The sequence below is a fragment of the Drosophila nasuta genome, chromosome 3, assembly GCF_023558535.2.
Source record: "Drosophila nasuta strain 15112-1781.00 chromosome 3, ASM2355853v1, whole genome shotgun sequence".
Taxonomy (NCBI): domain Eukaryota; kingdom Metazoa; phylum Arthropoda; class Insecta; order Diptera; family Drosophilidae; genus Drosophila; species Drosophila nasuta.
This window is the reverse complement of record NC_083457.1, coordinates 44,810,538-44,836,221: the sequence shown is the minus strand read 5'-3', so window position 1 is coordinate 44,836,221 and position 25,684 is coordinate 44,810,538. Positions and strand designations below refer to the sequence as shown.

The following is a 25,684-nucleotide window of genomic DNA, read 5'->3' as shown; positions in this document are numbered from 1 at the left end:
TTGGAGAAGACTTCTTCTGCCAAAGTTATAATACCCTTCTACCTTATGGGTAGCGGGTATAGAAAGGGTTAAAAAGGCGAGAAACACTGTCTTGAAGCTGATTTCATGCCATAAAGTTACACAGTCAATTTACGGGCAATTGAAGCACAGAGAACACACAGCACAGCCGAAAAGAGTTTAAGTGGCAAAGGTTTTATGTCAAAACAGTGAGTGACAAATAAAGCGCTTTAAGCTTTAATTTTCCACACAAGTAATTCAGTTTGAAAATATGCTGCAAAAATCTCTAGGCCATATTTCAAAGTGAAATAAAAAGTTTATCTAGTTTCTACATTGTTTCACTTTAAAGCCTGTCGCTATTCGCGCAGCAAGTAAACAGCATTTTTTTTCACAAGGGCCAAAAACGGGGCCATGAAAAAGACAAATAAAAATGTCGAATAAAGTTTGATGTGCGCAACGAGAGTTTAAAAACGGAAAGTCCGACTTCGGTTTGAATCCTTGCAGTAAAAAAAAAGGTCAAACCAAAACCAAAAAAAAAAACTGGAAAACTTTTCGCCTTTCTGGCTTTCTTTAAGGACATTCGCGCGGCCGTAAAATTGAATTTCCGAGAGCCACAGAAGAATGCGACAAAACGCGCAAGACTGAAGAAAAGGGCAGACAAATTAAATCCGTTAAGGTTCCCCATTCTTTTCATCTTTTCTCTACACACTATGCAATTAGCGCCTGTCTCTTCTTGTTCTTGTTTTTCTGCATTTTCTTTCATTTTCTTCGACACGTTTACATCGATTCGATTTGCAAGCCTTAGAAGTGGGGAACATTTTTCCAATTAATAAATGGCCAGCAATTGGGGGCGCCACAAGAGGCGCCTGGCCATGTGTCTGTGAAATATATGTGCTGCTAGAGCAAAGGCAAAAAGAATGGCAATTAAAATGCCAAACAACCAACTAAAGAGAGCAGATGAGCAAGGCGTGGTCGGCAAAAAGCAGCTGCTGCTGCACATATATATGTATAGTCTAGGCCACATATGAATGTCTGGTCGAGCCATTAACAATCTGCCAGTCACCGCGGGGGATCAAATGTCAAGCTGTTGCTGCAACCACAAATGGAATTGCCGTCAGTGTTGGCTAACAAAGTGAATGCTTGGCTCAAACTGTCCATCAATCATGACATAACATTGCAGGATCTATGAGATCTATATGGAATCTATGTACATAAATGCTTCATTCACACTTCGAGCAATTGCACATTACTAGAAATATTAAGAATATAGAACATACAGTTGGACTGTCAAATTTTCGAAATATTTGTAAGCTTTCTTTTTAGCCTTCTGACAACTTGATATAATTTCTAAACTTTTAAACACATTTAACATTTAAACACACATATAGCATTTATTTTTGGACAGTAAAAAAAAAAATATTTCACAGCTTTTTTACCCATTTGACAACTTAATCAATCAACAGAAGTAGACATTTACTTTTCCACAGTAAAAATATCGAAATATTTATTAGTTTCGTTTTTTTAGCCTTCTGATAACTTTATCTAGTTTCAACATTTCTAAAAGCTTTATTACTGATTTTCCTTTACTTTGATTTTACTCACATATAAACAGAAATAGGAAATATTTGTTAGCTTTCTCTTTTAACCCTTGTGACAACTTAATTCAGTATGAACATTTTTAAACGCTGCTTTTCGAACTCGAAAATAAATATAAGTAAATATCGCATTTAGTTTGGGCAGTAATATCAAAAGATTTGTTAACCTTTCTTTACCCTTGTGACAACTTAAGCTAGTTTCAACATATTTAAGGATATTTCTATAGAAGTAGCTGCTGAAAGAGCAGCACATCAAGAGAAATATAGCATTTACTTGTAAGCAGTAATAATCTCAATATTTGTATGTGTAAGCTTTTTGTCAGCCTTCTGACAAGTTAAATAAGTTTTCAAAATTTTTCTATTGCTGCTGCTATTGCCTTTCAATCTCACACTTAAACAGAAGAATAATATTTACTTTTCAACAATAAAAACATCGAAATATTTGTTAGCATTCTTAGAACTTAATCTAATTTAAATTTCTTTTTAAACATTTCTATGGCTTCTGCTTTGCTTTTTAAGGAAATAGACATGTCGCATTTACTGTTTGGAGAATAAAATCGAAATAATAATTAACTTTATGTCAACGTTCCGAAAACTTAATCAAGCTTGGAAAAATTTGAACACATTTCCAGTGCTTTTGCTTTTCAATCTCGCATGCTGATGACACCGGCAATAATGTGGTTACGAATGTGAAATACGACGCGAGCGCGCACCACAAACTTATCAAATTGTTGCAATTTTCGTCAACAAGCTGACACAAATGAGAAAGTGTCAAAAACGTGGAGGAAGAGAGTGTGAGTGGGTTGCATTTATTTGATATATACCCCCAAGTGTGGCCAAAAATTGAATTTCTTGCACAAGGCAAGCCAAAAATTGAATTGTAGCCACATTTTTCTTTTTTTTGCCTCGCAGTCGCACTTTTTTTATTGCGTTGAGTTGCATACGCACAGACGTCACTTAATTTGCATACGCAACTGGAAGTGGAAACCAAAAATTTGTAAAGGCCTGGGAAAAATAATGTGTGCAGAGTGAGGTAAAGTGTGCTACATGTGTGTGTGTGTGTGCTGTTGTTGTGTATCGTGTTAGACACATGAAATTGTTAACTAGTTTCTGGGGGGAACAAACAAATCGATTTATGCATACATTACGCATACGCAACGTGTACTACAGTCTAGCAGAGGCTTAAGCTGAGGGCGGAAGGAAAGGCTCTTCGAGTTAAGAGGCATTGACAGACAGGAGCAGCAGCAGTAGCAGCAGCTGGGGCTGTGCCAACATTTGGTCACGTGCCAATGACGCTCCGGACTTTTATTGAAATTACTAAACAAAATGTCTTTAAATACGTGTGTGTGTGTTTGTGTGTGTAGGTGGATAGGTGAGTGTTTGCATTCGTGAGTATTCCCAGTGTTTTACGTTTAGTTGTGTAGGTGTGATGTGAGTATGCATACTTATCGTTTATTTTTGTATTTAACCTTTTCCCTGCATTCGTATTTTTGTCTGTCACTTACCTGCAAAGAGAAAAGAGAAATGTTTGTTAGTATTGAACATTGCCAAAACGAATGAATTTATCAGAAAATGTATGTGTGTGTGTGTGTGTTCAATTGTGCATTGCATACTTTTATGCGCCACACAAACTTGCCCAGTCGATGTTCATTAAAAAGTTTCAAGCACACATTTTGGCACAACATAAAACAACAAAAGCAACGACAAATTGAGAGATTGGGAAACTGAGAATGTGCGACTTGCAGATACGCTGTGCCAAACTTAAATATGTAGAACAAATAAATCGAGTTACCCAATTTGATATTTTTCTTATTGAACAATAAATCAAACATTTATTTGTGCGCACCAATAACGCACAAATAAGACAAATTTTCGTATGTGGCTTTAACCACACATCGAGCATAACAACAACAACAAAAATAGCTGCAAGTGGCAGTTGTGGAACTTTTTGCAAAATTTATTTTCGAGAGCTTAAAAATAGAGAGGTAGTCGATGACAGGGGAGAATGCGGAGCAGTCAGAGAATAAACTAAAAAGGCCTCGAGAAAAGTTTACCAATTAGTTGTGGTGAAAAGTTTTGTTGCTTTCGTTTTTTTTTTTTTTTTGTTGCTGCTTTACTCATCTTTTAAAAATGCTAAATGCAATGTTGAAGTGAAATATAATTGCGTTTTGCTGTAGTTTATGATGATGGCCAACATTTTCCACGGGATTCATACATATTTCAAAGCAAATTGCACAATAAAACCCAAAATGAGATTGAAAGTAACGCCAGAGAGAGAGAGAGAGAGAGAAAGAGAGAGAGAGGCAAATCGCTTGTTACAAATTGTCTGCAAGGCACAAAAATAAAATGAAAGCAAAAGTTAAGACAATTTCCGTTTCGTGTCTGTAGCGCCTGAAAGCAGGCAACACAAATTGCCAGCCAGCAGGATAGAGAAACAGACAGACGAAGAGACAGTCATTCATTCATTCAGTCAGTCACTCAGTCATTACAGCCTATGCGTGTGCTACAGGCAAAAGGCGTAACGAGTCTCGAGTCTTCTCCTCCCCAACGACGCCTGCAATTAGTTTACGACATTGTCAATGTCAAGCCAACCGCATTGTTCTGTGTCTTTGTCTGATTATCGCTGCGATTTCTACATTCAATTGATAAATTTCTTATGCAAATTGACATGGCATTACTTACAGGGAACTGCATTTAGAGCGTTACTGGAAAACCAATTTCGCATATACAAGGGAATTCACACACACGCCCCGAAGACTTTCCATAGCTTATGTTCTGCACTTCCTACTAGTTCATTTCAAGTCTGTCTCTACAGTCTTTGTGTCATGCCTTGTTTACATTCATAAGCTGCTGCTTTTGTTGCTGCCGGGCAGACAGATTCAAATAAAACATTGCACACATGTGAATTTATTTCGGCACAAGCAAATAAAATAACTAAAATACAAAACTCTTGTTTGCATTTGCAGTGCTAACATAGAGAACGACTTTATTGTCATGAATTTAAGTGCCACTAAAATTTAGTTATCCAGGCAAAAATGTATCACATTCAGCTTTAAGAATTTAATAAAATTTTGCACATTGTATTCGACATTTATAATAGCAAATATACTAGATATACTAGTATAGCTTATTTATTTTTAAATATAGTTCAAATAAGCCTTAATTGGTATCGAAGGCAATCAATGACATGAAATGCTTGATATGAAAATTGCTGTTGACGAATTTCTATTCAAATTTAGTATTCAATGTTTAAGAACTGAAAAAATATAAAAAATTACTGTTGCAGAACAAATTATCTCTTCACTTAAAACAAAATAAATTATTCTTTGCTCGAGAAATGTTGCAAATGTTCTTTAATAATACCTGAAAACAATTTCGTTTTTAGTTTAACATTAACTGATACGGTAAGTCGAAAACTATGTCGGATACATTTGAAATTCATCTTAATATCATCAAGTTCTCAACTTCAAGTTTGTCTTCAACATTTGAGCTTGAGTAAAAGTCAGTGCTTCAATCTGTTCGTAAACTATTTTTAATTCATTTGGCATTTGGTGCAACAATTCTTTAATTTTCTAATTGATTTCCACATGTCGGACAAGCATTCTCCCAAAAGTTGTGTCGAAAAAGTTCGCTTTATTTTGAGAAATTGAAAACATAAAAGTCAGCTAGCTAGCTCTCGGCAGTTGGTTGGAAAATTGAACAAATGTGAGAGCAAAGTTGAAATGCTGTTGCCTTAAAGTCGAATCGAGCGATGTGTAGCTACAATTTTTGTTGTCCCTATGTGGAGGAGTGTTTATGTAAAAGTATGTATGTGGCATACACTCGGGCAGAAATATGGGCAAAAAAGTGGTAAACAAGTTTGCCATCATTTTGATTCGGTCCTCGGGGGGAGCACACAAGGAAAAACCGGAGCAAAAAAGTTACTTTTCTTATGCATATGCACACACCCACAGTAAAAATAACCCAGGCAAGAGTGACGTGAGAAGCCAAAGAAGAAGAAACACAATGATGTGGCAGGTATGCGATGTAAAATAGAGTCTTATGCTTTATTTATTTATTATTATTGCATTGTTCTCTGCAACTTTGCTCTGTTTCGTGCCTGGCTTTATTGAAATTCTTGAATTCTCTTTAAAAAAGAACAGAGGAAAAAAGTCGTCAAAACTGAGTAGCCTGCCTGTCAGGGAGAGAGAGAGAGAGCGGGATGTAGCTCAGCTTCCATCACACTTGCTCCAAGGCACAACAATTCAACGCAGATGCTGCAGCATTTGTCGGCGTGCCATGCGGCATGATTTGCTTTGCATTTGAAATGCTCCTTGCGCGCCCCAGAGCGAGTGCAGACAACAACGAGTGGAAGATGAAGGAGATTGCAGTTATCGTTAAATAAAATTGGCGCAACATTTGAGTCGTCGTTAGAGCATTACTTTCCAACTGGTTGCATTTAAGATGTGCACTCCGAGACGTTTGCAAAGCTTTTCATACCCGCTACTCATGGGTTAGAAGAGTATTACAATTTTGGTAAAAAATAATAGCAAGCGTAATTTCAATTCAGAACAGATAACATTCTTAAAAGTTTTTGTATATTTTGTCATCTAGTATACTTTCTTTGCAATCAATGCATGACAAAAAACGGCTGCTGCAGTCAGGACTTAGTCGCTTTCGTTGGCAATCTGCTATGTATGGCACTCTATGGTATTTTGAGTGCAGTAGTATATACCAAAATATTATTCAGTACATTTTGTACTCTGTGATATATTTTGAATGTAGTCGTAAATATAATATTCATTATCCATTTTACATTCTATGGTATATTTTTATATACCATATATATGTATTATTCAGTATATTTTACAACACATGGTATATTTTGAATGCAGTAGTATATTGATATACCAAATATAATATTCAGTATACTTTAACCCAATAGTATTTTTGTAATGCAGTAGTACGCCGATATATCAAATATATTATTCAGTATATTTTGTACTATGTGATATAATTTAAATGTATTAGTTTATCTATATACCAAATATATATAAAAGCATGTTTCAGTATATTAATTCGGTATATTTCGACGATAGCACTGTTTTGCTTGTGTTGAAAACAGATAGCGAGTATCTAACAGTCGACTACACTCGACTGTAGCTTTTTTACTTGCATAATACAAAAATAGTTGCAAGCACTCCAAGCAAGCTGTCACGCAGCGTGGAATGACCGACTAAATGGCACTCACAAGCAAATCACAGTCCAACTCGAGTGACTGACTGACTGACTAAAAGTATGCAACTATTTTAATATACTTTGTGTGCAGCAAGTGAACGAAATGGGTTTAATCAAACAGTCAATTGGCAAACGTTTTGTGTTGCATTTACAGCAAAGTCGCGCATACTCTATTCTGTTGTAAATGTTGTTGTTTTTGTTGTTATTGTTGTTGCAACACATTCTCACGTATATTAAACGTCGCTTGGGGCGAATTTTATTTGATGCTCACAGCGAAAACAACACAGACACAGAAACAGAGAGCTAGCTGAGTACAAATCGTAGTTTCAAGTTTTTAGTATCAAATCCTCGTCCCATGTGTCCAGTGTACAATTCATATTAATTTGTGTACTACGTGCCACTGCTGTGCTCTTGTGCCACACATTTCGAGAATGATTTCCTCGTTTTAAAGTACACTAAAAAAATTCAACTTGATTATTGAAATCGTTAAGTTTTCGCATTTATCTGAATTTGACTTTTAGTGCAGTTTCAAACAGGATTATATCAAAGTTCAATCGATTTTTTTTTTTTTGCACTTTCTACGGATTTTACTTTCTTATTTCCGTTTTGTGGATTTTTTTCGACTTGTACAAAAATCCTGTTTCCTGCTCGGCTACTAAAATTTATGGCATTTAACCCGACAGCCTCTTAAGCTGATGAGGAGCGACGTCGCCCAGCTTGATGTCGGATTGGCGGACAAATGGGCAACGCTGTTAAACAAAAGTGCGGTTCGCTCGACGGTTGCGGTTCACTTAATTTATGACACGCAAATCGCATTTTGTATTTATGAAACAAAACAAAACAAAAAAAACAAAAAATGGAAAAACCGCTAAAAAGGTCCGAGGGTTGTAAAGAACAGAAGAGAACAATCATTTCATTGGTTACGCACACTGAGCAGAGTGAATGAATGTGAAGCCGAGAGAAGAAATGCTGCGTATCCAAAAGTCCGAAAAAGTTTTGCATGCCATTTCCATGCGTCGTCGTCATACGTCAAAACAATTTCCAACTTATTTTTGCGCTAGTTTCCACTCTGAATTCCAGTCTAAATACTCTGACCAGAGGCGGGGGGGAGAATAAACAAAAGAGGCAAATGCCGTGGGGGTTTGCTTTGCTGTTGGCGGCAGCGGCTTTTACGTCATTTCGACGAATTCGCGCTTCACTGCATCCCAAAAAACTCTTTTCAAAACGGGCGACACCAAAGTGAGTGAGCGAGGTGCCACAGACCATGCGGCAAGTGAGTGTTGCAAGTACCTTTTATATTCCCATTTGTATTACTCTTTTTTTCGTATGTGTATGTGTGTGTTTATGAGGGACTCATTCATTTCCGGTAATGCGCCAACGATGAACGCATTTCCGTTGCTTTTGTTGCCCCTGCAGCATTAACTAGGTGAAGCTAAAGCCGAAGCCGAAGCCTCGATGACGAAATAGCCAAACAAAAACGAACAACAACAACACAATAACAGCAGTCAAGAGTTCAATTAACGTGTTTGCTGTTGTAGTCACACAGTTCAAACAAGTTTATTCGCTGGCAGCCAGGCAAATTGGTTGCCAACTGCCAACTTTACATTGAGTTTACTTAATTTTTATTTCATTTGCACGTAATTTGCGCATGAGCTTCACAGCGGAGTGAGTGTGAGAGTTGAAAGTTCAAGCTAAAAAGCATTAATTGCCTATGATAATGAAAACTTTGAGTTGAGCAGACAGGTTGATAACTTTCCTAATTATATAATAAGTCGCTAGCAGGTTGAATTGACGTTGAATCAAATTTAACACGGAGAGAACTTGAACTTTAAGATAACTTTCCACATTGCATAAATATCTAAATTATTCGTGCTTAACACTCGCAATTGGTATTCTAAAAATCAGCAGCAGCAAAAGTGACCCAAAAGCAGCAGCAGCAGCTGAATCATCTCAGGGGAAAAAGCCTTCACTCAATTGGCATTCAAAGGGCAGCATCTGGGAATTGGGAACCTTTCACCAGCCACCGGGGGCAGGTGAAGCGTGAGTCCGAGGGAGCATGCTAGAGATTTGTTTTCGAGTGTGTTACTTACAACATATGCTGAGAGCTGAGTTTTTGCGCTCAGTGTGTTGCCAATTCTCAGAAGCGTTAAAAGCGCGCTTTAATGGCCCAAAAGTTAAGTAGCTCGTTTAATTGAGCCCCTAAATAACTTTTACTTTTGCTTCGAAGCGAAACTCAATTAAACAACTCGAACAAACTTAATTAAGAAAATCACAAACAAAGTACACGCAAAATTGTCGCGCTAAAGTTCAAAAAATTGCATTAAAAAGTCTACAAAACAAAAAACAATTGTAAAACTTGTGAAATTTGTAAGTCAAAAACGAAAAACCAAAACCAAAAGCAACAACAACAACAACGACAACAAAAATTACCTCATTGTTGCTGTGGCAACTGTGGCATGTAATTTTGTTAACCTTAAACCAAGCGCAAAAGCGATGCAAGGGAAGCAGCGGCATAGGAACGTTTGGCAGTGAAACATAAGCCTCCGCTCTGCTGCTGCGCAGTCGCAGCGTCGTCGTCGCCGTTGGCAGCGAAGCGAAGCTTGACGCGTCGGACGCGTCAGTCTATCGCGAGACGCAAGCGCGCGCACAACACTAACAAAACAAAGCGCGCAAACAAGTGCACAAAGTGAGCGAGCGAGAGAGTGAGAACGTAGGAAAGTGTGATTTTGATAGTGCGAGAGTGTAAACATATCGTTCTATGCGTTGTGTGTTGTGATTTCTGTTGGCGATTTCATGCACAATAGAAACCTTTTTTTTCGGCACAAACCACAAAAATCAACAAAGTGTGCAAAAAGTTGGCGCCAATAGAAAGCTGCCCGACCCCAACAACAATGCTTGTTTATCCGAAAGTGTGCAAATAGTAACGTCAAAGCTTCAATTGTCTGCGCCGGTATCAATGTGGGCCAACCACAAGATAAAACCCACACACACCCAAGACACACGCACACACACAATTTGTCAATATTTGCGTTCGGCACAAACAAAAGCCTCCTCCAGCATCATTAACGAGCGGCGTCTCTTCCACCTCGCTGCTTTTTCCGGCCCGCCTTCAATGAGTGGATTAATTGCGCCCATTCCCCATTTGCATTAACGGCACACACACACAACCTTAAGGATTGACTCATAGATCAGGTAATTGCTTCCCCAGCATTAGGCGCATAATATCTCTAGGGTCATTAATTGCAGCTTGAGAGATTGCTAAAATTATTGATGGTCATTTAAGTGTTTACTATACTCGGCCCGTGGTCTGTGGAAAGCTATTCAAAGAGTTTTTCCAGCCAAGTGAAATATTATTACTATCATCAACATGGCTATTAATGGCATTTATGGCTGCTGCTGTTGCTCATAATATCTTTCATTATTATTGTTATTATCTTGATTAATGACACAATTGATCAAATTGCGCTTAGGTATATAAAATACAAATGTCTAACATAAAATGAACATATTTTATTTTGAGAATTTTAATAAGAATAATTGAGGTATTTCAGTTTAAACTAAGATATAGAAATACAAAAAAAATTTACAGTTTAAAATGAGAAAGAAAATTCTCTTTCTTTCCACAAATATTAAAAGTATTATATCACTCATAAATATTTTCTTAAATATTAATCATAATTAACATTAGAAAACACATTTGATCAAATTAAATTAAAAATGTTCATTACTTTCTTATCTTGTAGAAAAACAAAATTTATCAAATTGTTTTTGGCATATAGTATAGAAATACCTAATATGAGTAATATTTTGTGCATCTCATTAAAAGCAAATTATTTTTTTCCAAGCTTAAGAAATATGTCAGCTTAAGCTGAGATGAAATATTATGCGAAACGAAAACGTTTATTTTCTCATTCTCTCGATGACTTGCAAGCCATGAGCTGAAGATAGTTACGCTAGTTTTTTTTTTTCATTATCATCTTGCGATTCCAGCTCAAATCTCAGATTATAAATCTCAATCACTTCTATTATTATTATTTTTCCTTTTTTTCTATTTTGGCAATTTTGATTTAATAGTTGACATTTATTGCGGCATTTTTGCTGCTGCTTTTCACATGGATAATGTTGCCACTTTTTCTTGAGTAGACGACTGCAAGATAATTTTTCATCATTGTTGGCAGCTTGCAGCGCGTTTTAACGACCGTCTCGTGTCATGGCCCAGCACAAAATTTGTGACTAAAGCAAGAAAGATATATAATATTGATTTAGCATTTGTTAGTGGCTATATTCGTATTCGTTTTATGAGCTCTCTCTCTCTCTCTCTCTCTGTCTGTCTCTCTTTCTCTCTTACATTCCCTTTCTCCCCGCGCATTTTCACATTTATTCGCCGTTGTTGCTTTTATTATTGCCCCATCGATGGAATCATCGTGTAAATTGCCAAATTTTTTTAAAATGTCATTGCAAATGTCGCATGTTGTCGACGTCTTCTTCATTGCGGCTATTGTTGTTGCTTTAGGTGTTGTTGCTTTTTGGTTGCCTGCGGTGCTGTCATCAGGTTTTTTGAGCATCTGCCTTGCCTGTTTGGGGCTATTCATTTGCCACGTTGCCACTTGGTGGACAAGCCCAAAGGGGGCGGAAGAGAACTTCTGCTGCCACTGCAGCATTTGAGTGCTGCGGCTCTTCAATGTGTATCTGCTCTGATTGTTCAAGTTGTGTGCAGGTTTTTCATTTTTTATTTTCCCATTTTTTTGCTTCAACTTTTCAGTAATTTTTATTCTATTCATTCTAGTTGGCGCAATTATAAAATATGCTGTGTGAAAAGCGCCATTGCAAATTTATGTGTCTGTTTTTTTCAGTACAGCATTTTTCTATATATTTTTACGGTTGTATTTTTTTTTTAGTTGTTTTGTTGTTGGCAGCGTATTTTGTGTGTTTATGCTTCGTTTATTGCTGCTACTGCTCCTCATGTAAATTGTTAGCTGTTTGCTTATTGTTTTTTGCGCCCAATAGTTTTCTGTGTTAATTAATTTGAAGCTGTCATGCGAGTTTCCCATTTTCATTTCCATTTTGCCTCGGAATCCACATTTTCGCCATATTCTTTTCTCCACATTCGGTTTTTGCTTGTTTGTTATTGCCGCTTTTGTAGTTGTTGTTGCTGCTGCATATAATTAAATTAGCCGCTCTTTAATGAGCAATTGGCGCCAGAGTTCATAAAAAACAATTGTGAATGGCATTTACTATGTGTGTTTTATTTCTCTCTTTTCCTCTTTTATTGTACTCTGTACGCAATGCGGGTATATTGGCAAAGTGCTTTCAAATTTTATGTTGTAAACCGTATTTATGAGGATCTTGTGAATCATTATTTACCCTACAACTTTCTTGAATTGTTTTGCGTTAAATTTGTCGGTTTAAATAGAAAAGATAAAATTCATCTTTACTTCTTTTTTAACAATTTAAAACAGGTTCACTATTAATAATTTAAGTTGCCTTTTACAACCATATTAAGAGGAGTAGAAACTGTCACTTTTAAAGGGTATCTTGCAGTCGCAACAGTGTTCTTAGTTATTGTTGCGGCTTTGTTAACAAACACACAGAAGTTTGATGTTGTTTCGGTAGCTCTATCGGAAATGTCGCCAGTTAATTTTTATTTTTTACAAAAAAAAAAAAACATTCCGGAGCATAAATTATTACATTTTAATTAGCCACGTCGTTTGCATATATAAAAAGTTATTCAGCATTAACTTTTATTTAATTGAACCTTTTGAAAAAAAGTTTAAGAATTCTAGAATAACGTATGTATATACAAACAACAGAATATGTGTAGTATAAAGACATAAAATATGTTCCCGGAAATGCAACGATTTATTTTTTGAAACTATGAAATATTATTCTTGCTGCAGAATATTGCATATGCAACATATAGTATAAAGACCAGCTTGATTACACCAGTTGAATATTCAGCAACGACCTGCAAGAGTGTTTCCGCTTTTACAAACCAACAACAAAAAAACAAGAAACATTTTGTTGTTTGTGTTTTTGCGGGTAGCAAGCAAAAATTTGCATTCGCATAAAAAATGCTCGAAACGTTTTTATTAAAGTCGCGGAAAAATTTAGAAGGCAGCACACGTAAATAAAGCAAAATCTCATTTCACATTTAAAATGCCGCTAAATGCTAACACGTGACTAACTGACCAAATTTAATTTGAAGATTAAATTTAAATGCTGACGACAGCGATCATAAAACACCATAAAAACTAATTAGCGCTTGTCTGTTGCGAATAAGTTGGCAAATAAAAACGACGTACGCGTTAATTAGGTGTATACAAATGTATTTAAATGTAATTAAAATTGAAAGCCCAATGCAAATAACGCATAGAAAAAGTCTATAAAAACAACAGAAAAAACATACTAAACAAAATCGAAAATGTTCTACATATAAGAGTCTGCTAGAAGCACGTACATAGATATGTAGATACCCATTGTTGCTTTTTTTTATACCATACCATATATGATAGACATAGTCGCTTTATTTAACAATCCGGCATATTTTGTATGGAATAGTATATCTATAAAGCAAATATAGCATTAGTATAGTATATTTTTATTTTTTGTTTATTATTTATATGATATATTTTTAGTGACTATCTCACAGTTGAGTATATTTGAGTGACCTATGGTATATCTAATAGTAAATTCATATACCAAAAATACCAATGTCAGTATATTTAAATGAAAATGTGCATCGAGAATCACAATGCCGACACTCGTGTCCCCTTTGGTATATTTTAAGTGTAATAGTATATCTATATATATACCAAATATAACATTTAGTGTATTTCTTTATTATTTATATGTTATATTTTTAGTGACTATCTCACTGTCGAATATACTTGAGGGACCTATGGAATATTTTGAATGTAATAGTAAATTCATATACCAAAAATACCATTCAGTATATTTTAATTGAAAATGGGCAGCAGGTATCACAATACAATTTGGTATATTTTGAGTAATACGGTATATAAACATACCAAATATAAATTTCGGTATTTTGTAATACATTTATTTCATATATTTTAATTAAAAATGGATAGCGGGTATCTCACAGTCAAGCCCATTCTATCCGTAGCTATGTTACTTATTTTTTTTTAATGTCAAATATTCTGAACACCAAAGTTCACAAAGAAATGGAAGTGTCAAGACAATTCTCAATGTGGAAAATGCATTTGTAATGACACTTTTGACAAGTTGCAGAAATTGTTGGGCTGAAAAATACACACAAAGTGTCACATGAATGATTAAGAACTTTTACGATTCGCTATGTCTATAGGGTATGCAAAATGGGAAGTGACAAAAGAGCGAAAGATCATTTTGCCAAGATAAACTCGAAAACTTGAAGAGAAAATGGGTCTGCCACACGCCGTTGCCGCTGCCTCTGGGTGGCAGCAGGCTGGGAATTTGGCAACGCTAATGACAGACCGCTTGCTAATTAACTTTTAATTGAATTGCAAAAGAAAACGCGACAAACCAGAAAAAAAACAGAAATAATGTTACAAAAACGGAGACAATGTGTGCATTAACCTATGCTCATATCTGACCTCCTGACCTTCACTCCACCAACAGCCGCCCTCTTCAGCCATGTGTGAGTTGGCAGCCCAACGGGCCACAAAAGCCAAATGAGGTTATACTAATATGCAGTAATTAGATAAACTCACGAACCACACAAGAGGCCGGGCCAAAAAGCGAAGACTTCATGTTTCTTGGAACTAAATTAAAGAGTGAAGTGCCAAGCGCACTTTTAGGCAAATTTGCAAATGGTTGAAAAAGACGAAAAGAACGAAAATAAAAATATAAAAGAAGGTGAAATTGTAGGTCTGGAATTCGGTAGTTTTTTAATGTGCTCACATTAAATTAACAAGAACCAATGAAAATAATTTGTTTTAATTAAAATATAAAAAAATTAACATGTATTAAATGTTATTTCAGTAAAAAAAATATAGTAATTAAAGGACTTCATGGAAGATGGTTAAAAAAATCGAAGATTCGATGAGAAATTTTAGCCTTGAATTTCGGTAGATTTTCTAGTGTTTTCAATATATATATATATATATATTCCTTACAGCAAGGATCTTGTCCCCAATCAAATTTTACTAAAAAACAACTTGGCTCATCTTTAAGATAGCACTATTTTTAAAAATGTTTCCTCTAAAAAAAATTCACTTAAAAAGCAGTTTGCAATTTAAATTTTATTTATTGAAGCGATAAATTTTATATAAAAAAGATTTTGGAATATGTTTAACACAAAAGTTAACTATTAAAACTCATGTTATTTTTAATTTCGCAATTGTATTTATTTTCCATATACTACATATGAATATATGCAAATTCAATTCAGAAATATCGTGAAGTCTTTAGTCGCTCTGGCGCATAAGAAATTGTATTCTTAATTACAATAAAATAAATCAATAAATACATTTTCTTTTGAATAACTGCAAATTAAAAACAATATACATATAATATATTCTAGCAGACTTTATAATATTTCAAATTTCACAAAACAAATTTTATACATTTAAATAAACACATAAAGAAAATGAATATAAATTCTCTGTCAGCCCTTGGACATATTTTGTAAGTGGTTTTCAAAATGAAAAACTCAACTACATTTTTGTTTGTAAATATTTATGGGAAACAGATACTAAATCGGAATGTGGAGCAACCTTGTAGTGTGTGAAGGAATATTTTTGTGTGCCACACGTTGCAAATTTCCATACACTCGTATGTGTTGGAAGGTCAGCTAAGCGTTGAGTTAAAAGCTGCAGCCTCTTTTGGGCGCCTTAGACTAGAAACGGCGTCATCCATTCGCACCAGCCAACAAGTCTCCTAAATTTTCAAGACTCGAGAGCATTAAACAAGGACAGCAACAACAACAACTGTAGACAGGCAACAGCAGGACGACGCCAGGATGGCGCGCCAGAATCCTGGCGATGGGCAATGGCGTTCCTTTTTCACATGCGCCAACCATAGTTAAGCCTTAGATGGCAACATTTGCAATTGTAATGGAGGCAAGTTCTCATTTACAGGACCAGGAGTTGGGCTTGCTGCCAGCTGGGCACATTAGGGTCAGGGCAACTAAACGCTGTGGGCCTGGCAATTAACATATGAATACAAAAATAAACTCAAGTGGTAACTCGCTTGTAACACTATGCCAAATGTTGCATAAACTCGGGGTGTTGCAGCTTTCAAAGTATTTATTTTAAATACCTCTCCAGAAAGAATAACAAACAATCGAGATTAAATGGGTTGAAGTTGTTATCGCAAAGTTGATTGTCTGCTGCTGCTGTTCAAGCTGTTGCCAGTTGATTCAAGTTTTTTACTATGCAAAAACGTAACTAGAAAGTAGGAGCAATTGCTTTGATGCGCTAGTTGCTGCACGTCTGTGTGTTGCAAGTGTAGATTCTGTGATCGATATTCCTAATGCAAAGTGTAGCTCTTCAGATAGTTCACTTTTATGCTAATGAGCTGAAAGCTTGAATTGGCACACGTAAAGCGAATAATGCAATGGGTTGAAAAAGATGCTTCACAATTAATAATGAGGATTATTTCCATGACTACTCTACTGAGATGTTAAATGCAAGAATGTTGTATTCCTTCCTTAAGAGAGCCAAATGAAAAATATTCGCCACAAATAAATTCAATATTTCAAAAAGTTTAATAAAATCAGCGAAACCTATTCAATATTAAAAACTATATAAACTGAATAACCGTTTTAATAAGAGGTACTTCATCTTAAGTGTGCATGTAAAGTGTTTCTTTAAATATTGCTAAAATGGTTATCTTACAGATTCAATTATATATTACTAAATTTGAGGCACAAATAAATTCAACATTTCAGCAAGTTCCATAAAGATTTCATTTAAAAGAGATTAGTTTTCAATTTTGAAAACATTATTGACTGAATAACATTTTCGAATGCAGTTGAATAATGAATATAATAATGAGGAGCAATTTCGTTTGAAGTATAAGATGAGAATCTCTATAATAGCAATTGTGCTTTGTTAATATGGCTAAAAGTTTTACCTACATTTTAGATTACATTTAATATTATTAAATAAATTCCAAACCAGTTAAGAAAATTGAAAAAAAGCTTTCAATATTGAAAACTTTATTAACTCAATAACATTTTTCAACGCTGTTTAGTAGTTTCATATTTCAACACTCGTCAATTTTCCGTTTGCACAGCTTGACAACTTTTATGTTACAATAATGATGGAGCTTTTAATTTCCGTCGCCAATCGATAAATAGCCATCAATCATAAAATTCACCTGCAGCCAATAGCTTTGGCTTTTACCTGCACAAGTCACACACAATTCTGTTTTGGAATTGTGGCAGCAATGTTTGCCCCGAAGCTGTGGCAGCTCCCACGCTTCATTTAAGCAGCGAAGATTTCGACTGCTCGACTGCAAGGTGGCGCAACCTTTTAAGTAGAACCGAAACTGGGGGGAAAATGAGCAAAGGAAAATGCGGGAAATGTTCGCCTCTCCCTCGCCCTCGCACAAGGCAAAGGCAATAAGCAATTGCTTGGCTTTAATGCTTCGATGAGCAAAGTGTTTCGCCTGCTTACAAGCTTTTCTTTTTCTTCTTTTTTTTTGCCTCTGATTCGACTGTTGATTCGTGCAACTTCCACGTGTGTGTGGGTGTGTGTGCTGCATGTGTCTGTGTGTTGTTAAGTATACAAATGAATGAGTGCTATTTACGATTATCGTAGCCGACATTTAGGCTTAATTCACTTAGTGGTCAGTTGGCCAAAAGCTACGTAGTATTGCGAAAACGTGACGAAACACAAGCGTAAAAGTTTCGGAGAACACGATAGTAGAAGCTGCACTGCAGCATTAGCTATTACACAAATGAGTTGGAAGGGGGAAATTAGAGAATGGCAGAGGTAAAGAATCAGAATGAGAATGAGCAAAACAGACGCTAACAAAGAACTCAAAGTGGATTTTACTTTGAGCCTTCAACATAAAAGTGAAATAAATGAAAGAAACCAAAGGATTCTTTCCCAAAAGGAAACCATTTAAATTTAAGAATCCTTTGATTAATTTCCATATTGGAACATTCATTAGAGTTGGCTAAGTTTTAAGGTATTAAAAGTTCATCAAGAAGCGGCTGTATAAAAGGGAGAGAACATGGAGAACAGGAGAGAAACATTTGATTGATTATCGTAAACATAAATTTGGTTTATTTTTAACAAACTGCGAGAGAAGCCGAAACTTGATTACTCAGAAACATTTATTTGAAAGAAAAAAATTGTATTTTTAAATACCGAAAAGATGGTAAAGTTGTATTAATGAATGTAACACATAAAAAAATTGATTTTTTACATTAGTTATTGGAAAGGGTTAACAATAATACAAGACTAATAAAGAAACCAGCAAAATAATAAAGCAATACATTTTGTAAAATAAATTCAGCCCATTTTCAACGAATTTGAAATATATTCAATCCATTTCCGCTGAAGGGGCAGAAAATTGATAAGCAAGAAGTATTTAATTGAATGAATTTGCAATTAAATATCAGAAATATAAGTATAATACCTTAAACAATTCATTAAAGTCAACGGCAACAAACTGGGAACGTAAATCATTTATTTTCTTTGGAGAGGCTAAACATTAATTACGCAGAAACATCTGATTAAAAGAAAAACTTTTAACTCTTTTGAATACCGAAAATTTAATGAAAGAAATAAATAGCAATTAACACAACTCACATTCAACAAAAACAGAAGTCGTATTAAGAATCAAGCAAAATTAGACAGTAACCGGTTTTAACAAAAAATAAATTTATGATAAATTCCCTCCCTTTGAAGAATCAATATATTCAAGAATTATTAAATAGAATGAAATAGCAGTTTTTAATATAAAAACAATTCAATGAAGCAAAATGAAAGATAAATACATCATTATCAAAAACGATCTCATGTTTTCCTTTCCTTTACAGTGGAAAGGACAGCTATAGCTACCAACATAACTACGTGGATCGAGTGCGTCTGGAGGATACGAACGGTAACCTTTACCAGCAGCAGCAGCAGCAACAACAGCAGCAGCAGCATCATCACGCCTCGCACCACCCAAAAACCACCCACGATCCGCGCTGTCCACAATTGAGAGCCGCCGGCTGGCGACACACGCACAAATCAGTCTCGCATCTAGATTTGGCCACCAGCTGTCACAGTGCAGCTGGCGCTGGCATAGATCACAGGCATAGGCAACTGCACCACCATCAGACCCATCATCATCAACATCACCATCAGCATCTGCCACCGGCGCCACCTTTGACACCGCACGCACAACCGCATTGGACGCAGTGTCGCGTGGGCATCGCAGCCGCCTCTGCTGCTGGCCATGGGCAGTTGAGAAACGCACGCTCCTTGGACTACACACAGTTGGAGCGGGAGGAGAACGCTTTGGACATTGCCGAGTTCTATTGGCATTTCGATGCGGAAGCGCCACACGAACAAGTCGACAACTATGCGGGTGAGTTTGATGTCCATTGAAGTTGAGGCCCATTGAAGCGAGGCAACGTAGCGAAGCAAAGTATTGCGATAGTAATTGAATTGCTTTCAGTTAATGACAGCTTTGTACCAGCCGAGTCGCCGTCTCCACCCCCAGCACCCTCACCCACAACCCCGCTGACAACAGTATCCACAACAGCAGCAACTGACACAACAACAGCAACAGCAACAACATCAACTACTTCAACAGCAGCAGCAGCAACTGTTGGAGCGACAACCACAGTGACCGCAACGTATTTGGACTTTGGCAGCGAATCGTGCAGCTTGAGAAGATCGCGCAGCTTGGCCGTGATACGTGAGGAGACGTTTAGCGATCTGCAAATTGGTTCCGCCAACAGCAGTCGACGACGATCGCAGCTAATACCGCGTGCCCGGCTTGTTAATCGCGGTTTTTTCCGCGAATCGCCACGGTAAGTGAATCACTTGCCTTCATCAAAATATATAAACAAAATACACTGGCCCACAAAGTTGATAGATAAAGCAAATAGAGAAATGTTAACAGTCAAATGAGGGCAATAACAGAATAAAAATAAAAAGAATTAATGTGAACTGTAGATGAAGACTAAATTAATGTAAGGAATTAGTCACTGTTTAGATAAATCACACTGGATAACAACGTATGACAAATCAAGCTAAGTTTGAGTAATTTCTCTGGTTAGATAACAAGATAATAAAAAAGAATTCATTCGAGAAATTAATAAATGACGCTTTGAAGAACTCAGATTTAAAAAACAAGCTTTGATAATATTTAAAAAATAAAATAAAGCTGCAATTTCGTTCATTAGCAAACTAAAAGGTAAAGAAAGGTTCTTAACCTTTTTCCTTTTCAACAAAAAACTTATTTCAAACCATCAAATATTAAAACAAATTAAGCTGGAGCACAACATAAGACGAATCGACCTAAATTTGAATCATTTTACATTTTAGATAACAAGATACCAAGAAAAGGCTTTATAAGCAAACTTGATAAATAAAAAATAACTACAAAATATTTGACCAGTTTAGATTCAAACTTTGATAAGTTTAAATTAAAATATTCTCTTGCAAACTAGACATACAGTTTTTTATTGCTTTTAATATTTTAATACAGAATACTTGTTTAACGTCAAGTACATTAATTCGCAAACAAGAAAAACTTCTCTTAGTCAACTCCATTCACTTGTTAAAAACTTTCAGAATTAAGCTGACATAACTTATTAACAAGATACAAATTGTTTATCATTTTATTTGGTTCTCTAGCAAACTATGCAACAAAAACAGTTTTACGTTTAATACGAGAAAAACTTCTCTTTAGCAAATTTACCTAGCACTATTTCAAATTCATTCTCTTAAAACAAAAACATTAATTAAAAACACAATTAATCAGTAATACTCCACGAACTGTCTGTCGTTTTGTCAAGTATTTTATTTGACGTGTCATCTGAAAATAATCGTTTATTTTTTCCCATTTAACTGGCACATGAGAAGCGAACGTTTCTCGACGATGCCATGAGAACTCAATTATCAATTGAGCAACTCTCATTATAATTGCACTTTATAATTGTACTTATAGAGTAAAGCAGTAGTTAAAGTCTGTTGTGTTGTCTAGTGTAGTCACAGAGCTGCAAGTCACATCACGCATACGCCGCATAGTCCAAGTCAATTTATTTGACAGCGTCTTTTCAGTTGTTACGCGACGCTCAACAGGTTGACTCTGTGTGTGTTTTTGTGGTCGATTTATCGGTTTGTCGGTCGTCGATTGCCAATGGCCAATTGTTTGCTGTCATTTGGGGTAATTATTATTGCTGCAGTCTGCATTTCAGCGACCACGAAACTGCGTTTAATGTGCGTGGCAAAAGTAGCAGCCATTGTTTGGTGTGTGTTTTAGTATTGCATAACTGATATGTGCTAATTGTGTGCGGAAAACAAAACTTTTCGCATAACTTTCAGTGTAAGCTTAGCCAAACTTTTGAGTGCCACATGATGCGCATCCTTTTTCTGATTTATGGTGCATTGCAAAAGCTTTTAGCCAGTGGCAAGCGAACGTCACACACATCGCACACATCGCATTCTGGCAATGACAGCTCCGACAGCGGATGCTACGCGACTCGACTCAAGCAGCAGCTTAACATCGCCCCCTCGGTTGTCGTTTAATTTGCCGCAAATCGTTGCGACTAAAGTGCAACGTGAGCTGAGGTCTTAGCCTGGGGTTGTGTTCTGGCTACGCTAAATGTGTCGTCGTAATGGCAGATTAGTTAAGGGCCGTGACTTCCTCTCCACATCAATCTGCCTGCAGCTATTAAAAGCAAATGTATTTAAGTCAAGTTGCAGTCGAAGCTTTGTCCCTTTACCAGCACGTGATTCAGTTGTTTGATTGCGTGAGTCAATGTCAATGCAATTACTCGATGAAGGCCGAAATCAGTTGAGCTTGGCAATAACTTTAAACCGACAAATGCAAAACAATGCTGTCATCATTGTAATCACAATTGTGTTGCTCTTCTGCTCTCCACAGACTGCACAACAAACAACAGCAGCTACAACAACATCAGCAGCCGAGTGAGCAGCCAGACGCCGACGCACAGAGTCACAGCAGCGGCGCAACCACTTGCGATTCACATCAGCAGCAACAGTTGTTGAAGCAGCAACAGCAAAAGCAGCGACAGCGACAACAGCAGCAGCAACAGCGCGGCGAGGCACGCGACTTTGATGTCTACTACGATAATTTGAAACGCTTGGACGCCTTGGCATTGGGTCTCAGCGAGCAGCTGCATCCGTGGCACAACGACAAGAGCGATCTCGAGAGTCTCAATTCGGACTATTTCAAGAATTCCCTACATCAGAATCACGCCGATCAACTGCAGCCGTCTTCTCTTGAATTTGAAGCCCTTGAGCAGGCTGTAACCTTGCTCAGCGAACGACCGCGCATTTATCAATCGCGTCGCCAGCAACAGCAGCAGCATCGCTTGCATCATCATTGCCACCAGCGGCACATTGATTTAGGTGGCGAATCCTGCCCCGAGCACAGTCAGAGTAGCGTCTTTCCAGAGACTACGACCAGCAACAGCAACTCAGACGATCAGACAGACAGTCCCTCGTTATCCGAGCAGGAATACGATCTAACACACATTGAACAGATCTTTCAGCAAGGCGAAAGTGGCGAGGTTGAGGAATGCTACGAACTGATTAGTCTGACAACTACAACACGCACACGCTTCGAGAGCAGCGAGGAGGAAGGCAACGAGCGGGAGTTGCAGCAACAACAGCAAGAGGAGGAGGAAGAGGAACAGAGCTTGACCACGCCCACAGACACAACAGCAGCCAGCGATAGTGATGGCACATTGAAGCGTGGACACAGTGAACAGCTGGACAAACTCATTGCCTACGACTCGGTTTATTTGTCCTCCGAGGACAGTTCCGAGTGCACGTTGATTGGCGAGAGTTGCGAGTCCTTTGAACAGCGCACAAGTCTCAGCACCGAGTGTGAAGAGGGACGCAGCTTGCTACACATTTCCATTGAGGACACGGTCTACGAACCGCAGCCCAAGCAGCATAAAAAGCAAGAGCAAGAGGAGCAGCAAGCGAAACCGCAGATAGAAACTCAAATCTTTACACAGATACTAAAGATTGAACAGCCGGCGACCATTACATCGAGCACGGCGAGCAAACCTCGGATATTGAGTGTGGTCGAAAAGCGCAAGCAGCTGGAACTAAAGCAGCAGCCAGTTGCAACTGCAGTTCCGCCGGAACTGAAGCGCCAGGCCACCGATACGTTTGTGGTTACGTCGACGCACAAATCGAATCTGGTTGAGAATCAGTATCATAGTTTGCCGGATGTGAACATTGGCGTTAGCCTGAAAGTTTGCGAGAGCATCGACAAGGAGCTGCGGACATCGTATAATCTGCAGCGGCAACAACAACGCAAAGAATCGAAGCGACAGAAAGCAACGACCGAGCATAGCCAAAATCAGGTGGTGACCCGAGCGGAGACTTACGATTCGATACGACGCTTTGGGCGGGCTCATCAGAAGGCCAGGCAAATTGAGTACGAGCACGAGGAGCGCGAAAGGCAGCGCGAGAAGGAAGCGTCCACTCAGGAGGCGGAAAAGGAAACGACGACAAAACCAGCAAAGGAAGCTAACAAGGTCGAAGTCAAGCAAGCGATATTCCCCGCACCCATTGAAGTGGAAGTGCGAGTTGAACAGGAGAAGGAGGAAGAGGACGAGGAGGAGTTGCCTTTGCCACCACCACCTCCACCTTTAACAGAGGCAGAGGACAACGACGACGACAACCACGATAAGGATAATCTGTCGGTGTCAATTTCGTTGGCCGAACAGCCTAAGGAAGCGCCCCACATTGAGGTGGCGAACTTTAGCAAGCTAATCGAGCGACGCGCCCAAGAGATAAGACAACGCAAGGAGCAAACCGAACAGCAGCAGCAGTCGCAACAGCAGCAGCAATCCTTTCGCATTATTGTCACCGACGCACAGAACAATATTATTGCAACCGAGGCTATTCAGGAGGAAACCAAGCCAAGTGTTAACTGCACTCCTCAACCTCCCGCAGTTGCATCAACTCATTCGCATTCCCAACGCTCGTTGCGTCGCTCGAGCAGCACCGCAAGTGGCAAACCACCCGAACGTCGTGTGCTAAGTGCTGGCGCACCAATCTACAAGGCACGACCCATCAAGGTGTTGGCCACGTCCGAAAAGATGTCACGTCCCCAGATTCTGCATGTCGTCGACAGCAGCAGCAGCAGCAGCAATGGCCACGACCCAACTGCCAACGGCAGCCTTAGGCGTCGCAGCAGCGCTCGCAGCATTGCGAGCACTGTGAGCAACGCCGGGGGCGAGGTGGCCATTGAGTACCTACAAAAAGTGGATGCCGTCAAATGCTATTGGAACAAACTTGCGGCGGGCAGCGAGCCAAGTGAACCGAGTAAGCCGCAAACAAATGAAGACTCAGCTGCAAGGTTGCATTTTCAGTTGGGTGACCGCGTCACTGAAAAGTCAACAGCAACTGCAACAAACTCGTCGGCAGATTATTGCAGCATCATGCCACCGTCCATAGAGATTGTAGAGCTCGGCGATGGCGCACAGAAGGCTACAATTGTGAGTGCTGCACCGGACGGTGATGATGATGACGATGAGGATGCAGCGCAATTTGATCACATACGCTACAAGGTGCTCAAGTCACAGCAGCTGATCCGAAGCAACATTCTCACAGCACGCAACAAGAAGGAAGCACAATTCGATGGTCTCATACAGTATCTGCAGGACTACAGTTTCCAGGAGCTGCTGAGCAACAACAATGTGGTCATCGTGGAGCCAGTGCGCACCAAGATTGAGCGACCACTCACAGTGGGAGGCACAACTTCAGGTCCAACTGCCAAACCTCCGAAGTTGGTCAAACAACAAACGACGTCAGCGAAGAAGCCGCGACAGCGACAAATTGGCGGCGCCGCAGCCAAACGGCATTTCTTTTATCAACCCGTGCGGGTGAATCGCGAGCTCTACGAGGATGAGCTGCCCGATCCGGATACGGTGCGCAATGTGCGTCGCTTCTTCGAGCAGCATGTGCTGCCCACTCCGGGTCAAGGCATCCTGGTGCAATCGCAGCAAAAGTTTGGCGGCTCCGCCTGCCAGCTGAGTCCGAAAACCCGAAGAGCACGCGGCTATCGATTTCTCACAATCGATACGAGCTACGGCGCTGGTGGGGAGGAGCAACCCAAGGGCATGGAACTGCTCGAAGAACACAAGGTAAAACAGCACTGGGACAATGCGAGTCTATCAAGTGGCATCTCCAGCGGAGATTTATCCTCGCCCTGCGGCGAATGTCACCTACGAGAACCGGAAGCCATGGCCAAGGAGACGCCAATGATGGCCTGCAAGGGTGTCCATGTGCTGGACGTCGTAAGGCGACACAATAGCAATGCGGCCAATGCCAAGGCGAGGGCTGGCAAGTTGGCCAGTCGACGCACCTGGTGTGTGGGCGGAGGCGGTGGCGGTGGAGCTGCTGGCGATAGTCGCTATCGTCAGATTTACGAGCAGGCGAAACTCGAAGCGGAAGCTAAGGAGGAAGAGGAGGAACAGCGGGAAGATAATCAACACAATGGCGATGGTGATGATGATGATGGCGAGGAGTATGACGATGATGTGGAAACGGACATGTGCGAGTCCTATTATGTGAGCAATGTAAGTAGAAGCAGCAGCAGCAGCTGAAGTATTCTGCCTGCAGGCAACAAGGCAACTGCTGCGTGTGGCTTTATGGACCATTAAGGACTTTTGATGGCAGCACATTAAGCTCGCTGACCACGACACAACGTCGACG

At 38.7% G+C, this 25,684-nt stretch overlaps 2 protein-coding genes across 5 annotated transcripts in view; one reads left to right on the top strand and one right to left on the bottom strand.

The window, feature by feature from the left end:
* Window positions 1-25,684, bottom strand: part of LOC132791740 (calcium uniporter protein, mitochondrial) — a 53,721-nt gene that overhangs the window by 10,983 nt on the left and 17,054 nt on the right. The window lies entirely within an intron of this gene.
* Window positions 1-25,684, top strand: part of LOC132791736 (protein javelin) — a 33,504-nt gene that overhangs the window by 5,170 nt on the left and 2,650 nt on the right. Inside the window, exons 3-5 of one of the 2 annotated variants that reach the window (XM_060800780.1) lie at window positions 18,805-19,340; window positions 19,413-19,788; window positions 21,870-25,548. In XM_060800780.1, coding sequence (XP_060656763.1) covers window positions 18,805-19,340; window positions 19,413-19,788; window positions 21,870-25,548 — 4,591 coding nt within the window. The remainder of the gene's footprint in view (window positions 1-18,804; window positions 19,341-19,412; window positions 19,789-21,869; window positions 25,549-25,684) is intronic. The other variant, XM_060800781.1, reaches the window with a different exon arrangement.